This window comes from Motacilla alba, chromosome 5, assembly GCF_015832195.1.
Source record: "Motacilla alba alba isolate MOTALB_02 chromosome 5, Motacilla_alba_V1.0_pri, whole genome shotgun sequence".
In the NCBI taxonomy this organism is placed as follows: domain Eukaryota; kingdom Metazoa; phylum Chordata; class Aves; order Passeriformes; family Motacillidae; genus Motacilla; species Motacilla alba.
In genome coordinates this window covers 2561419-2575336 of record NC_052020.1, presented here as the reverse complement: position 1 = coordinate 2575336, position 13918 = coordinate 2561419, and the positions used below count along the sequence as shown (strand labels likewise).

The window sequence follows — 13918 nt, the reverse complement described above, 5'->3', positions numbered from 1 at the left end:
TGAAGTAGAAGAAACAGGACAGTATTTTTATGTTGTTATTGAAAATGAGTGCATCATTGCTGTGAAATGAAGATTGGAAATTAAAACACTACAGCGAAGAATATGTGAGTTGAATCTGATTCACACATTCTTTATTCCACCAGTGCTGAGGAAGTTCTCAGCCAAGGTCTTTGTGTTCTGTGTAGAAGCAATGGAGATGTCCATTTGGAGCTGAAACATCAGAGTTTCAACATTTTTCATTGTAGGAGTCTTTGTCTAGCTTAAAAAAACTGTTTTCAGCTCATATTAAGCCAGCCTGTGTACATAGGCAATTTTTGCAATGGCATTAAAAGGTGTACATGGAGTATCCTGAGTGGGAGGGGAGCCATGAGGATCATTAAGTCCAGACCTTGATTCCATGGGGGTTTAACTTTTAGAGCTCCCTAAAAGTGAAACTATATATCTAAGAGCAGTGTCTAAATGCTTCTTGAGCACTACCTGTTGAATTGTAACTTTGGGGTCACAGCAGTTTAATGACTTGAATATTAATTCTTGGTTGGAAAATGGCAGTCACATTACTAAAGGTTATTTTAGTTGCAGGTAGGTAGAGAAGTTGCAGTCTTTTCATGTGGTGAAATACCTGTTCCTGCAAGGAAAAATACATTATTAACTTGGCTCTTAGCCAAAGCACTGTGCCTGAGCTAAGGACAAAATGTAGTTTAAATAGTTAAAGAGTTTGGATCTGGTGTCTTCCTCAGGTAATGCAAAACAAAGGCTGTATGGTTTGAGACACCTGGTTTTGGAAAATACAGGGTTCTGGTTTTAAAGTAACTGTTTGTGTTTGTTAATCATTGGTCGTGTTTGTCTCAGAAATCCAAAACTTCCCTTATCAGCGGTTTTATCTGTTAAAACATGTCTTTTTTCCTTCCCCCACTTCCTTTTGCTTGCACTTCTTCCGGCAGGTCAATGAGGTAAGGAGGACCTACCTTAAATTCAGAGGTACAAAGCTAACCCCCCATTGACACCACTAACCCTTCCAGCGCCATTAACCTGGGCTGGGCCCTGTGCCAGCACAGCTGCAAGCTGTCTAGAACATGTCACCACACTGCTGTAAAGCTTGTTGCACTGAACAATTTGCTGTCATATAGCTCTTAAAAAAAGGAAGCATCCATAGCCACTTCTATTGACCTTATTAATCTGATAAAATAGTTAAAGAAAAAAAAGCTATTTTATTTTTCACCTATGTTACTGTGTATGTGAGTATGGCTGTAGCATCTGGAGTATTTGCATGTTGAGATTTTTTACTCGGTGGCTTTTTTTGCTTGGTTTCACTCTTAATGATGGACCTGCTGCTGTGGTCTTTTTTTTTTTCCAGTTACGCAGCTCCTTCAAGCAAGCTTTTGGGAAAAAGAAATCTCCCAAGTCAGCATCTTCTCATTCAGACATTGAGGAGATGACTGATTCTTCCTTACCTTCCTCACCAAAGCTACCACACCACAACACCACTGTTTCAACACCACTACTGAGAGCTTCCCATTCCAATTCTCTGTAAGTGATTTTTGTAATTTTTAGACAGAAAATGGCATGAAAGGCATCTTGCTGCATTGGTAGAGGAAAGGCAGAAGACAGAAATGCTGAATTCATGTATTCAGAGATTTAAATGAGCTGACTCCCAACCCAGTACCTTTCCATTAGTGTCTAGGAAGCCAAAAATCATTGTGTCACTACGGAAGTGTAAATATTTCATTGGGTTGCTCTCTCAGCAGAATGTACTGAGTATCAAGAATATTTACAACCAGGGTGACCTTGAAGTGCCAAATTAATTGGATCTCTTGCTGTTAATTAAACAAACCAGGTCAAATCTGGGATTTTGTTTATCTTGTCCTTACACAGGACATACTATATTCATCTGCCATGATAAGTTCCCAATTCTATTGACAAATTCAGATAAAGGAAAGGAAATCGAACACTGTGGTTTAGTGATACAGAGGAACTCCTCTAACTGCTTGTGCCTGCTGGATGGAGATTATCCACTCCTCTTTCCTTCTGTAGCTTCCCAGCCACCTGTGCCTGGTCCTTTCCATGGCCACCTGTGAAATCAAGTTTAACAATTCCCTTGCCATGCTGTTTTCAGTCTGAACTCACATTTTAGAATGGTCTTGGAAAATTTAGTAAAACAGCTTTTGTGTTAATTTCATCAGTAGCATTGTCACTTGAGCAGGATAAATAAATACAGAAAGTTGTAACAGGCAGTATTGTGAAACAGGCAGTATTGTAATTAGCAGACAGACAGCCTCCTGACCTCGGAAGGTCATGCAGAGCTTCCAGCCTCATTTCAGAACAAATGCATTGGAGTAGTTCCCCTCCACTTGTTTTCACATGAAGAAGTGAAAACAATAGCAATAGTTTCCAGCTGTATAAGAGTGATGAAATGTCAGTAGCAGAAGATAATCCCCCATGATTTTTGTTTCAAAGCTTCTTCTGTCTCGAGCCTAACTCAGTGTGTTCCTGGTGACTACAGCAAGTTGCGCTTTACAACTCTCAGGCCAGAAAATTGTCAGATGATGATCCCATCTATTATCAGCCAAAATGCTGTGTGGGTACATCTCACCTTGCTATGGAAGCCAAAAGGATAAACATGAACAAAGAGTAAATATGTGAACTGGGGAAAGGATAGAGCACAAGTAAAACTGGTGTGTCTTGGCTTACTGGCTTTTTGGTGGAGAAAACATCTCTTATGAAACTGATTTAGGGAAAGACGTTAGGTAAATCTCCCTTAAAGCGTGCAGCTGTGTGGTTGATCTTTATACAGATACAGTTATAAATGTGCTGAAATGTTGTTGCTCAGATTTTTTTTTTTTGAGGGTTTTTGTTTGTTTGTTTGTTTTTTTGTGGGCAGAGGGAAGAAAAATGCCACCAAATTTTTTTGAAGCGTTAAGTTCTTTAAAGCGAGCAGGAATTTATCATGCTTGAATAGGTGTAGAGTTCCAAAGCCTTCCAGAGCAGTTAAGGGAAACCCAGCTGTACACACCTGGTGAGCTTTAAATCTGTCTGTGAACTCATCAATCTCCAACCAACTGCTGTTAAATGCCTGCACCACTTTAATTTATTTAGATTTTGGCTTTAAAGTTTCCCTTTATAGCAACTACCGTAAAAAAAATGAAGACTATTTAATAGTAGGTGATTTCAGAGAATTCTGTTTCAGATGCCGATTAAAAAAGTTAACCCTCAGACATATTTGTTTCATCAGACTCTAAAATTTCCATGGCCTGTTTAATATCTGACTTATGGCATCACTAATTCAATAAGCCAAAACTGCTACCTGCTTCAAGCAGAATAAAAAGAATAATTCCTCTTCTGCTAATAAATCCTGGAGAAGCAGCAGAAGGGGAGGAAGGAGTGTGTGTTTGTTGGTGTCCTGCAGTATTTCAGAGTGCACAGACAGCGAGGCTGAGACGGTGCTGCAGCTGCGGAACGAGCTGCGGGACAAGGAGATGAAGCTGACAGACATCCGCCTGGAGGCCCTCAGCTCTGCCCACCAGCTGGACCAGCTGCGTGAGGCCATGAACAGGATGCAGGTGAGGAACAGCTGCCCCACATCCTGCAGCCTGTGCTGGTATGGCCAGCCACCCGCACACCCGCACAGTACATATCTGAGTGCTTGCTAAAGGCTGTGCTTAGCCTTGTGCCAGTGTTAAACCTTCATTAAAAGTCAGCTTGAACACCTGACATCGTTGCCCTCAGCTGCAGCTGTTTCAACCCCAGGACAGGATTTTGGGGGACAGCATTTTGGGGACAGCATTTTTGTTGGCTGTCAAAATGTTTCCATGCTCTCTGCCTTAAGGTAGTTGCATTTCCATGTTAGTGAATTCCCACATATTTAGGTATTTTAGGATACTTTGAAAAGTTTCACAGAACAGACATTTTAATAATTAAAATCCTTAATTAAAACATGATGGAAACAGCATTTCTGCTAAACTGCTATTTATTACTAAGTTTCTTATGTTGCTGTCTTATAATCATGTTTTCACTGTGCCTTCTAACATCTGACTTGTCTCTTCAAGAGTGAAATTGAAAAGTTAAAAGCAGAGAACGATCGGCTGAAATCTGAAAACCACGGCAGCTGTAGCAGGACTCAGTCTCAGGTTTCCATCTCCTCCTCTCCCAGACACTCAGTGGGTCTCTCTCAACACAGCCTGAACCTCACAGAGTCGACCAGTCTCGGTGAGCTTAATGAGAAGGGTGCTGGGGCAGGTTTTATCCTGCACTTGGAAGGCTTTGGTTGGTTAGCCATGGAAAAATGAAAGCATGTGGATTATTAACAGCTGAGGTGTGGAAATATGTCACGAGCTGGCACAGAGCCCTCTTTTAAATATCATTGTAGGTCTGCTACACCCTCTGTCAGAGGGGTCCAATTATGACCTCAGCTCTGAAAAGTCCTGTTTAAAGCCATTTAATGGTGCACATTTGCCAGGGGATATATCATAGGAAGGAAAATACAGAGTAACTGGCTAATAATTTTCAATCACCTTCCTTTTTTGAGAGGGATATGTGGTGGGGAAGTCAGTCAGCCTGGTTCTTGTGTTTTACCTCGAGGCATGTGAAGCCCAGGTGTGTTGTGTTTGACTACAATAAACCAGAATAGTCTCCACTGTAATTGAGCGCCAGCTGTGAAGCTGTTGATGTTTCCTGTCCACAGACATGCTCTTGGATGACACTGGAGATGGCTCTGTCCGGAAAGAAGGAGGCAGGCACGTCAAAATAGTCGTCAGCTTCCAGGATGAGATGAAATGGAAGGAGGTGAGTTGTGTTTCATCTCCAGCTTTGAAATGTAGGTGACTTCGGAATGTGTGACGCAACTCAAGTTTGCAAAGGACTTTCAAGGATTTTCTCAGGAAAACGGTTCATTAGTGTGTTGATAGTGATAGAGAGGGCACTTGGCTACCTCCAGCTTCCTTGGAGCTGCTAAGAGGGACTGAAATGCCAGAAGCACCAATCTCATGGAAGAACCTGACAAATCCAAACTGAGAGATCTATTATCATATCATTCCAGTTTAAGTTGTCCTCTCTGGCACAAGTACCCTGTTTAGAATGACATCTTTCAGATGTTCTCCATCCACAAGTACGTGAAAGAATCCTAAATACCCAAATAAATTGCAAATACTGTAAAGTTGCATGCTGTCTCGTGTGTTTAACATGCATGAATGTATTACACAGTCCTTGACAAGCAATGGCCTTGCTATCTCACATTTTTGAGCACCTGTAAAGGTGTGTTTAAGAAGTAACTTCATGTCTTCCTGAGGGGTGGACAAAAATCTGAATGATCAAAAATAAAATGGACTCAGCAGCTCTTTCCATTAAATACCTATTTTGCATTAATTATTGCAACCCTGAATAAACAGTAAAACTGCCGCTGATTGACTGCAATCACAGCAAGTTTTAGTAACACTTCAAATCTTGTGATAGAAATCAGTTTTCTCTTCAATTAATGTTTCACAGTGAGTGTAGCTGTAGAAAAATAGAACAATTATATTTATTCTGATTTCTTTTATCTGCCTTAAAAATCACTTACAAAATGCAAAATACATCAAATGTAGTATATAAATATAAAGTCTCTTTCTATATTACTAGAACCATGTATACATTAGAGCCATGTATCATATATATATATATATATATATATATATATATGTTTCTGTGCCCACAGCAGAATTTCTGAATATAAATAGGATAAACCTAGCAAATGTAACAGCTTTGATTGTGAAGTCATGGAAGAATGAACTTGACATCTACTTTTCTGTCTAGGATATTCCTAAGAGTTTTTCTGTCTCTTTGCTAAACTGTAATCCTCTCAGAGATTTTTTAATTGTTAATGAATTGATTAATAAATACCTTTAACTTAACATCACAGCCACCTGAATATTGTTTAGATGTGTGACTCCAACACTGTAGAAAATGTTTATCATGTGAAAAGAATTCCATATGCCATTTAGAGTTCACCATATAGATTAGTAAGGATGCACCATCATTTAGAAGTAAAAGGGGAGGGGGCAGGGAACCCAGCATTTTAATTACATTAACCACACTTGTCTGATTGAGTTATTCCTGTCCCTTTAGGATTCCAGGCCTCGCACCTTCCTCATAGGCTGCATTGGAGTCAGTGGGAAGACCAAGTGGGATGTTCTGGATGGGGTTGTTAGACGCCTGTTTAAGGTCAGTGGGTACAAAATGCTGTGAGCTCAAGTTCTCCTGGGGGTTCTGATGGAACCAGGCTGTATTTAACTTGGTGCATTAAGCACTGTCACATCAGAGAACAAGCCCCCAGGGCTGCCTGACTTCCCATGTCCCTTTCCCACCCCAGGAGTACATCATCCACGTGGATCCCATAAGCCAGCTGGGTCTGAACTCAGACAGTGTTCTGGGCTACCGCATTGGGGAAATCAGGCGCACCAACAGCGCAGAGACCCCGGAGCTACTGCCCTGTGGGTACCTGGTTGGAGAAAACAACACTATCTCAGTTACCATCAAAGGTAATTTCACCTGACCTGCCTGGTGGAGTTTTCACTATTGAGTTTTATCAGAGCTTGTTGTGTCAAGAAACTCAGAGGAGTAGAGACCTTTTTATTGCACTGTTTTTTCCTGTTCCTATCATTTGTTTACTTCCTGCTATTTTCATTTGATAAAGTCAGCACTTGGGGTGTGCTAAGTCTGTAATTTCAGCAAGTTTTCAACCTATAACTCTAGGAAAAAATACACACTCCACAGATCTTCAGTTGTCCTGGAGGAGACCTCACATCACAAAGGATGCAGTACAGCTGTTTGAGCAGCAAAGTACTTTCCAAATGAGTCAAGCCTCAAAATTTCATTGGCTCTTTATCACAGCTATAGTTGTTATTTCCTTCATGCAGGGTTAAAAAAAAAATAGATCTTGACTCATTTACTTGATTGGTCTTACTGAAGGGTCCCTCCTTAAGTACCAGGAAGGAGGGAGCCCAAATTTCATGAAACTCCTTACAATCTGGATTTCTCAAAATGTATAGTTTTCAGAATTTCCATGGATTTTATTCTGTAAGACTGATAAAATTTCAGTATTTTGTTTCAGAATTTGGTTTCTCAGGGAAGAACTTTTTAATGAAAACTATGCTATGAAACTAAGTTCAGGGGTAAAACCCTCAACTGCTGCATTTTGAACATAAATCAGTTTGCTCAAAGTTACACGCATGAAATCTGCAGACAGATGGTATTTGGGAGCAGTGCCAAACATTCTTCAGATCATCTTTGAAATTTGACTGAAAGCAGATTTTTGAATATTGGTGTAAATACGAGGTTACCTTGTATAGCAAAGCAGTGGGCAGGAAGACAAAATAAAATACATCATTGTAATTTATTGTGAATAAATATTTCATTGTGAAATACATCAACTTACTGAGGCTTGACATGAACCCAGGATATTCTACTTATATAAAATGCATTGTCCAGTCATAAATCCTAACTGAAATATTGCATAAGGTCCAACTGTGTCTGTAAAGCTGCAGTTTGAGTTTATATTTAACTTGCACTGACTCAACATGTGCCTTGAAGGTTCATAAGTGATAACAGTTTTCAATAAAATGTAAATGTATTTAATCAATTTATGGAAAATCACTTACATATACCTTTGAGATATAAAGCTGCCTATATAAATATTTAATATTCCAAGTAACCACTGAGGTGCAAATATTTCTCTGCCAACTTCCCTTCCTGCTGTTTATTTTGAAGCACTGTGTATTTTCCCTAAGCCAATTCTGCCTAAAGTGATTGCTGACATGGCATAAATGCTTATCAGTACAAGTTTTCTGTTAGAGGAGATAACTATCAGCATACAGAGGAGGAGTTTAATTACAAGCATTTGGGAAAGTAGGGGGAGTTGATGATAGCTGAGGGTTTTTTTGTCTAGTGATCCAAAAGTAAACAGGTACATTCAGGGTGAATGCGTGGTGAAATGCTGTAAAATGGACGGCTTGTGCATGAAAAGTGTATCCTGGAATCCTTTGGTGTGGCAGCTTCCAAAGGGCCTCAGGGATGCAGCTGAGGATTTAAACAGGCTGACGGAGCAACCAGGCTAAGCCCATGGGTCATCCCAGCACTTGTTTTCAGCTTTATGTGTGCCTCTCTCAATCATGAGGGATACTGGGGTGGGCAAGAGGTTTAGCTCTGAAGTGAAGAGCAGCTTGATCAGGTGCATTTGGGTAAAAACTGGAAATCCCCCTAAGAGAGGCCTGTTTCCCTGCTGCAGGTATCTGCGAGAACAGCCTGGACGGGCTGGTGTTCGAGTCGCTGATCCCCAAGCCCATCCTGCAGCGCTACGTGTCCTTGCTGATGGAGCACAGGAGGATCATCCTGTCTGGCCCCAGTGGCACGGGCAAAACCTACCTGGCCAACCGCCTGTCTGAGTACATGGTGCTCAGGGAGGGCAGGGAGCTGGCCGAGGGCATTATCGCCACCTTCAATGTCGACCACAAATCCAGCAAGGTGAGCATGCACAAACCCTCCTCGCACAGCCACGTGTCCAAAATGAGAGACCTTTCCTAATCTGTCATTTTGAACATAGCTTCATTTTCAAAGCATTATGTTTATGCTGAAGGAAACAATACTTAAAGGTTTTCAGATTCACTTGTTTATGGGTCTGGAACAGCAGGTTTCCAGGTGTGCATTTAAACACCTAAAGGTGTCATGATTTTCAAGTGTTTAGGAGCCTGAGAATTGCCCAGGAAGTTAAACACCTGCATAAAATTCCCAGAGATTTAAGCAATCCCTATTGCGTGTGGGCACTTTTCCCAAAACCTCAAATGCATCTCCAGGCTGTCAGGAGCTTCTGCAGCTGCAGGTATCAGCAGTTGTAATCATGTGCTGGGTTTGGAGGGGCTGTTGTGCAGACACATTCCTGGGCAGGTAAGGCGTGTCTTTGCTTTTTTATGTGCTGCTGGTTTTGCTGAATATACTTCCAGTGATCATCTAGATTAAAGAAAGGAAAAAAAATGTGTATTTGATGGCCTTAGGCATATTTTCCTCTGGAGGAAAGGGATGGTTGAAATTGTGGTTGTAAGCCACTGGTATGATTTCAGACATGCTTTAAAGCTGCTGAGAGCATTTCAGCCACACATCAGCAGCACCAAAAGCTCATCCTTCTTTCCAGCATTGCTGAAAGCATCCAAATTTGGCCTGTGATGAGGGATGGTTTGTTCCAGGTTAATTTTGTCATCTGTATTTTGATGAAAACACAGTTGCAAGATGATACAACAAATCTAGCTGGATTGCAGTTTGGTTTGGTATGGGGAGAGTTGATCCGGTTCCTGAAAAGAAACAGAAGTATGTTTCAGACCTCTTAGTTCTGACACTGATGAATAAAAAACACAAACTAAATTACAAAATATTACCCCTCTTTAAGCCCTTATCTCACACAGAATTTCTGTCACAGTCTCTGAGTCTTCAGCATAACTTACAAAAGAGAAAGAAAACCATATCTTGTGTTTTCTCATAGAAAATGAGAAATTGTTAAGGAGAAATGTGATTTTTTAGATGTCAGACTCTTTTGCTTTAGATTTTGTTACCAAGCTTATTTATCTTAATTGATTTTTTAAGAAATGTGAAGAAAAATAAGTTTTTTTGTTTCTTTTCTTTATATCTGCTTTGCAGGAGCTCCGCCAGTACCTGTCCAACCTGGCAGACCAGTGCAACAGTGAAAATAATGCCGTGGATATGCCTCTTGTCATCATTTTGGATAATCTGCACCATGTTAGCTCCCTAGGAGAGATCTTTAATGGACTCCTAAACTGCAAGTACCACAAATGGTAAAGAAATAGTATCATAACACAACACATAACACAACATTGCAAATGTTAATCCTGTACTCAGAGCACTGCTCCTGCAAAATCCAATCACACAAAAGCAAAGCCTACATTAATTTAGTAATGTGGAGGAAAATGAGCGGGTTGTCCATAAAGTAGTTGTATTTGCTTCATGATGTAGATTATTAGTAGTAAAACCCCATTTGTAGTGGAAGGTCCTGTTTTGGGACTTCTGGTTTGCTTCCAGAATTTAATGTTCACAGAATCTCCGTAGAGAATTTGGTGATAAATAACTACAAAACCTTCTTTGACAAAAGAGTTTTGAATTACCTTTTTTAATGTTCATATTTTCTTAAAATTTGTTTTTCAAAGTTCACAAGTTTGATTTGCTTGATCATTTTCTCCCAATAGTCCATATATTATTGGAACAATGAACCAAGCCACCTCCTCCACACCTAATCTTCAACTTCACCATAATTTCAGGTACTGTTTATTCATGTTTCTCATTTATGCTTGTAGGCTGGCAGAGGAGTAAAGGCTACTGAGTCATTTGAAATTGTTCTTATCAGCTGAAATAGCAAAGGGAGAGAGAAATGCCATTTGCTCCTGGTTGCTCCCTGACATGTTCAGCTTGGTTATGGTGCTGTCATTAAAGGAACTGGGTTCATAAAGCTTTTATTTTATAGAGAATTGTTAAGATATTTGATTTTCTACCAGATTTTCAGTAAGACAATATCTAGGCAAAGCAGATTATTGAGAAATGAGCTGAAACGATGCACAATAAAAATTGGCTCATCTAGTGAAATATTCCCAAGTAACTTTTGCTGAAAAACATGTATGACTGGAATAGCCCATTTTGATCCTGATAATCTGGAAATAAGAAGAGAAATGTAGTCAGGAATAGTTACACTCAGTAGCATGGAAGAGAAATAAAGTCCATTTCTGCTGTTGTGCCATAGATGGGTGCTATGTGCAAACCACACTGAGCCAGTCAAAGGCTTCCTCAGCCGTTTCCTGAGAAGAAAACTGATTGAAACAGAGATCAGTGGCAGGATGAGGAATGCAGAGCTGGTTAAGATTATTGATTGGATTCCCAAGGTCTGGCAACATCTGAACAAATTCTTGGAGGCTCACAGCTCCTCTGATGTTACTATTGGTAAGTACTCTGCCCAGGCATATGTAAATATATGTATTTTATTTCCTTGTATATCAGGCGTATCTTTGTATATTCCCTTGTGCTGGGTCACGTAAAAAAGGTTTTCTTTAAAACCCTGCTTTTAGATGTCATCACCCTATTTTTGATGCTTATTGTGCTTGTGATTTGAGTGTAATATCTGAATTTCCCTCTCCAGGTCCACGGCTCTTCCTTTCCTGTCCAATAGATGTAGATGGTTCTAGAGTTTGGTTCACTGACTTGTGGAACTACTCCATCATTCCATATCTTCTGGAGGCAGTAAGAGAAGGGCTACAGGTGAGCAGGCAAAGGGAAAAATCATAGGTCTAGAATGGCATCTGTTCAAAAGGCAACAAAACTCAGTAGTGGCAACATTTTCTGTAGATACAACCTTGCCTGTTGAATATCTGCATGTCAGTGGAAATGTAACCAGAGTTGTCAATAATTTCAGGCAGAATTAGTCTCTTCAAGCAGTTTTGAAGTAGAGAGTGGAAGAAGTGATCAGATGCCAAACTGCTGATGTTTGCAGTGGGGGGAGTTAGACGTACAAATAATTTTCAATACTGACTTCCAGAAGCACACCTTAAAATTATCCTGTACATCAAAGAAATATGCTTGTCATCATTAACTGTGTTACACAGGATTTTCCTTTGGAAATCAAATCTTTCAGCATAGAAACAAAGCTTTGCATGAAGAGAATATATACATGAGTGACAGGAGCAGTATCAGTGACATTTTGATTACTTCTCAGTATTTAAGATGATCTTTTTAGTAGATTCCTTCAGAGGATGAAGTGAAATCATCATTGATTGTCTGTGTTTAGTAACTGATTCATAATCTGGCAATTTGGATTAGTTTTTGGTGTCTGTATGACTATGAAGCTTCTTGGAATCAGGAGCGGGGTTCAGCAGAGAATTGCTACGGACTTGCCATGTAGGTAGGGGAAGAAAGGAGGTTTTTTTAATAACCAGCTCTTTGTTCACAGAAGAAGCCCAGCAGCATCTCCTTTAAAATATGGTTTAGAACTAATCTTTTACTAATGGCTTTTTAAAAAATTGTGAAATACATGAATTCTCCACGTTTTGGGTACAATTTGGGCAGCTCCATTTGAAATTTGCCAGTACTTGGAGACCTTACTCTTTTTGGGACAATTGTGGTAGACTCTTAGCTGTAAGGAAAGCAATAGGTCCTGCAGTACAAAACACACTCAGGAACTTTACTAGAAATAGAACAGGAGAATCATTTTACATGAAACCTGTTTTAAAGCAAGGTAATGGGAATCATGAATCTTTCCAACCTAAAACAAGAGAAAGGAGAGCGGGTGATTTTGCTTGCTCTTAAAATGGAGAAAACTGATACTCACAGTAATGATGAGCTCCTTGTACTGGGTTTTGGAGCTCTCATATCATTGATCAGTACATGTGGAAAGCATTGAAAAATTAGTAATGGAAGTGGAGAGAGAGTAATTGATAAAACCATCCCTTTGCTTCCTTGTTCTGCCCAGTATCTCCATCTTTGCTTAGAGTATTTGAGTGGCTTATTTTGCAGGTGTAAGGACTTCAGTTTCTCACTGTGCTTTAGAATCTTTATCGCCTTCAGCCCCATTTCCCCAAATTGCATTAATTCATCCCTATTTAAATAATTTCTCTTTTGTTTGGTTGATGGATAAGAAGATGCACTTTAGTACTTGAAGAGTAGCCCGAGTGGTGCTAATGAACAAGCTAATGCTAGAAAGGTGGGTTTCATCTGGGGCTGTTTTCTCTTCCTCATGCCCACAAAGACTCATCTGAGAGCACATCTTCTTTCCTGAAATTGCCTTCCAGAAAGGAAATGTGGACTCCTAATTTCGCTCTGATCTCTGTGGATCTGCTCTCATCTATTTTTATATTTCTGTTTCTCATTTAGAGAATTATTTTGGGTCAAATACAAACAAACCAAATGAATCCTTACAATAATTGCTCCCTGGAAGCAATAATGGAAGCTGACTTGTTTAGTTCTTCAAAACAGGGATGTGAAAACTAGAAGGTTGTATAAAACCCAAGTTCTTCCTGCTTGGTCTATCAGTACAGAATGAAGCACCAGCAAAAAGAGGACCCAGAGTCCTTGTGACTTCCTGCCACTGTCACTCATACTCCAGTGATTTTTCTTTCATGCTTTGTGGAGCAACCTGTTCCATCCTTGTCCCATGACTTGCTCCCTGGAAAATGTGCCAGAGGGAGGGGTGGACAGACCTGGTTGCCATGGTTGGTGAGTCATTTAATCTCTCCTGAACTCAGATCCACTCAGAGTTTTGCAGGAGAAAAAATGTGAAAAATAGAAAATCCTCACCGCTTACCAAATGACATGTATCATTGCAAATTTGAGAACAAGGTTAAAATAGGAAATCTGATTGGCCTCATCTTGAAGCTGGGAAGATAAAGTATGCTGAAGGATGAAGGGTCCGGGCTGTGGAGGAGGCTCTGTTTCAGATTGCCTAGCACCATCTGCTGGCACCTGTGCGCTCTCCTGCTTCACAGCACACCACGCGTTGGTGTTCATAGCACTTTAATACTTTGTGCATGCAAAATCTAAACCCACAAAAAACATACCATGGAGAAATAGTATTGAGGAAAGTGAGATGGTCCTAGATCCATCAGAGAACTGGTGAATTTCTTTGCTAGACCATTGTTTTTACCCTTGTGCAGGGGGATAAAAGAAGGGGACAGTGACAAAATGTCAGAGACAAGCACCAGTTGCTGAAGGATGTTGATGGTGATATTCATAAAGTGGAAATAAATGTTTTAAAGCCACTTGTAGTTGTATTTATGCTTTTGGAAGTCATGAAGTGTCGGAACTCAGAATGTCCCACAGACATTCTCGGATGTTCCAGACCCAGGTCAGAAGCATCTGAGACCCTGGCATGCAGCCAGAAACCCCTGTGGCTTTGAATCCGACCCAT

At 40.3% G+C, this 13918-nt stretch overlaps 1 protein-coding gene across 15 annotated transcripts in view; it reads left to right on the top strand.

The window, feature by feature from the left end:
* Positions 1–13918, top strand: part of NAV2 (neuron navigator 2) — a 373713-nt gene that overhangs the window by 354467 nt on the left and 5328 nt on the right. For 10 of the 15 annotated variants that reach the window (XM_038137693.1, XM_038137689.1, XM_038137684.1 and 7 more), the window contains 12 exons: positions 942–950; positions 1355–1527; positions 3404–3557; positions 4044–4203; positions 4679–4779; positions 6097–6192; positions 6341–6509; positions 8255–8490; positions 9655–9809; positions 10218–10289; positions 10766–10962; positions 11159–11277. In XM_038137693.1, the coding sequence (XP_037993621.1) occupies positions 942–950; positions 1355–1527; positions 3404–3557; positions 4044–4203; positions 4679–4779; positions 6097–6192; positions 6341–6509; positions 8255–8490; positions 9655–9809; positions 10218–10289; positions 10766–10962; positions 11159–11277 (1641 nt within the window). The remainder of the gene's footprint in view (positions 1–941; positions 951–1354; positions 1528–3403; positions 3558–4043; positions 4204–4678; positions 4780–6096; positions 6193–6340; positions 6510–8254; positions 8491–9654; positions 9810–10217; positions 10290–10765; positions 10963–11158; positions 11278–13918) is intronic. The other 5 variants (XM_038137694.1, XM_038137691.1, XM_038137687.1 and 2 more) reach the window with 1 other exon arrangement.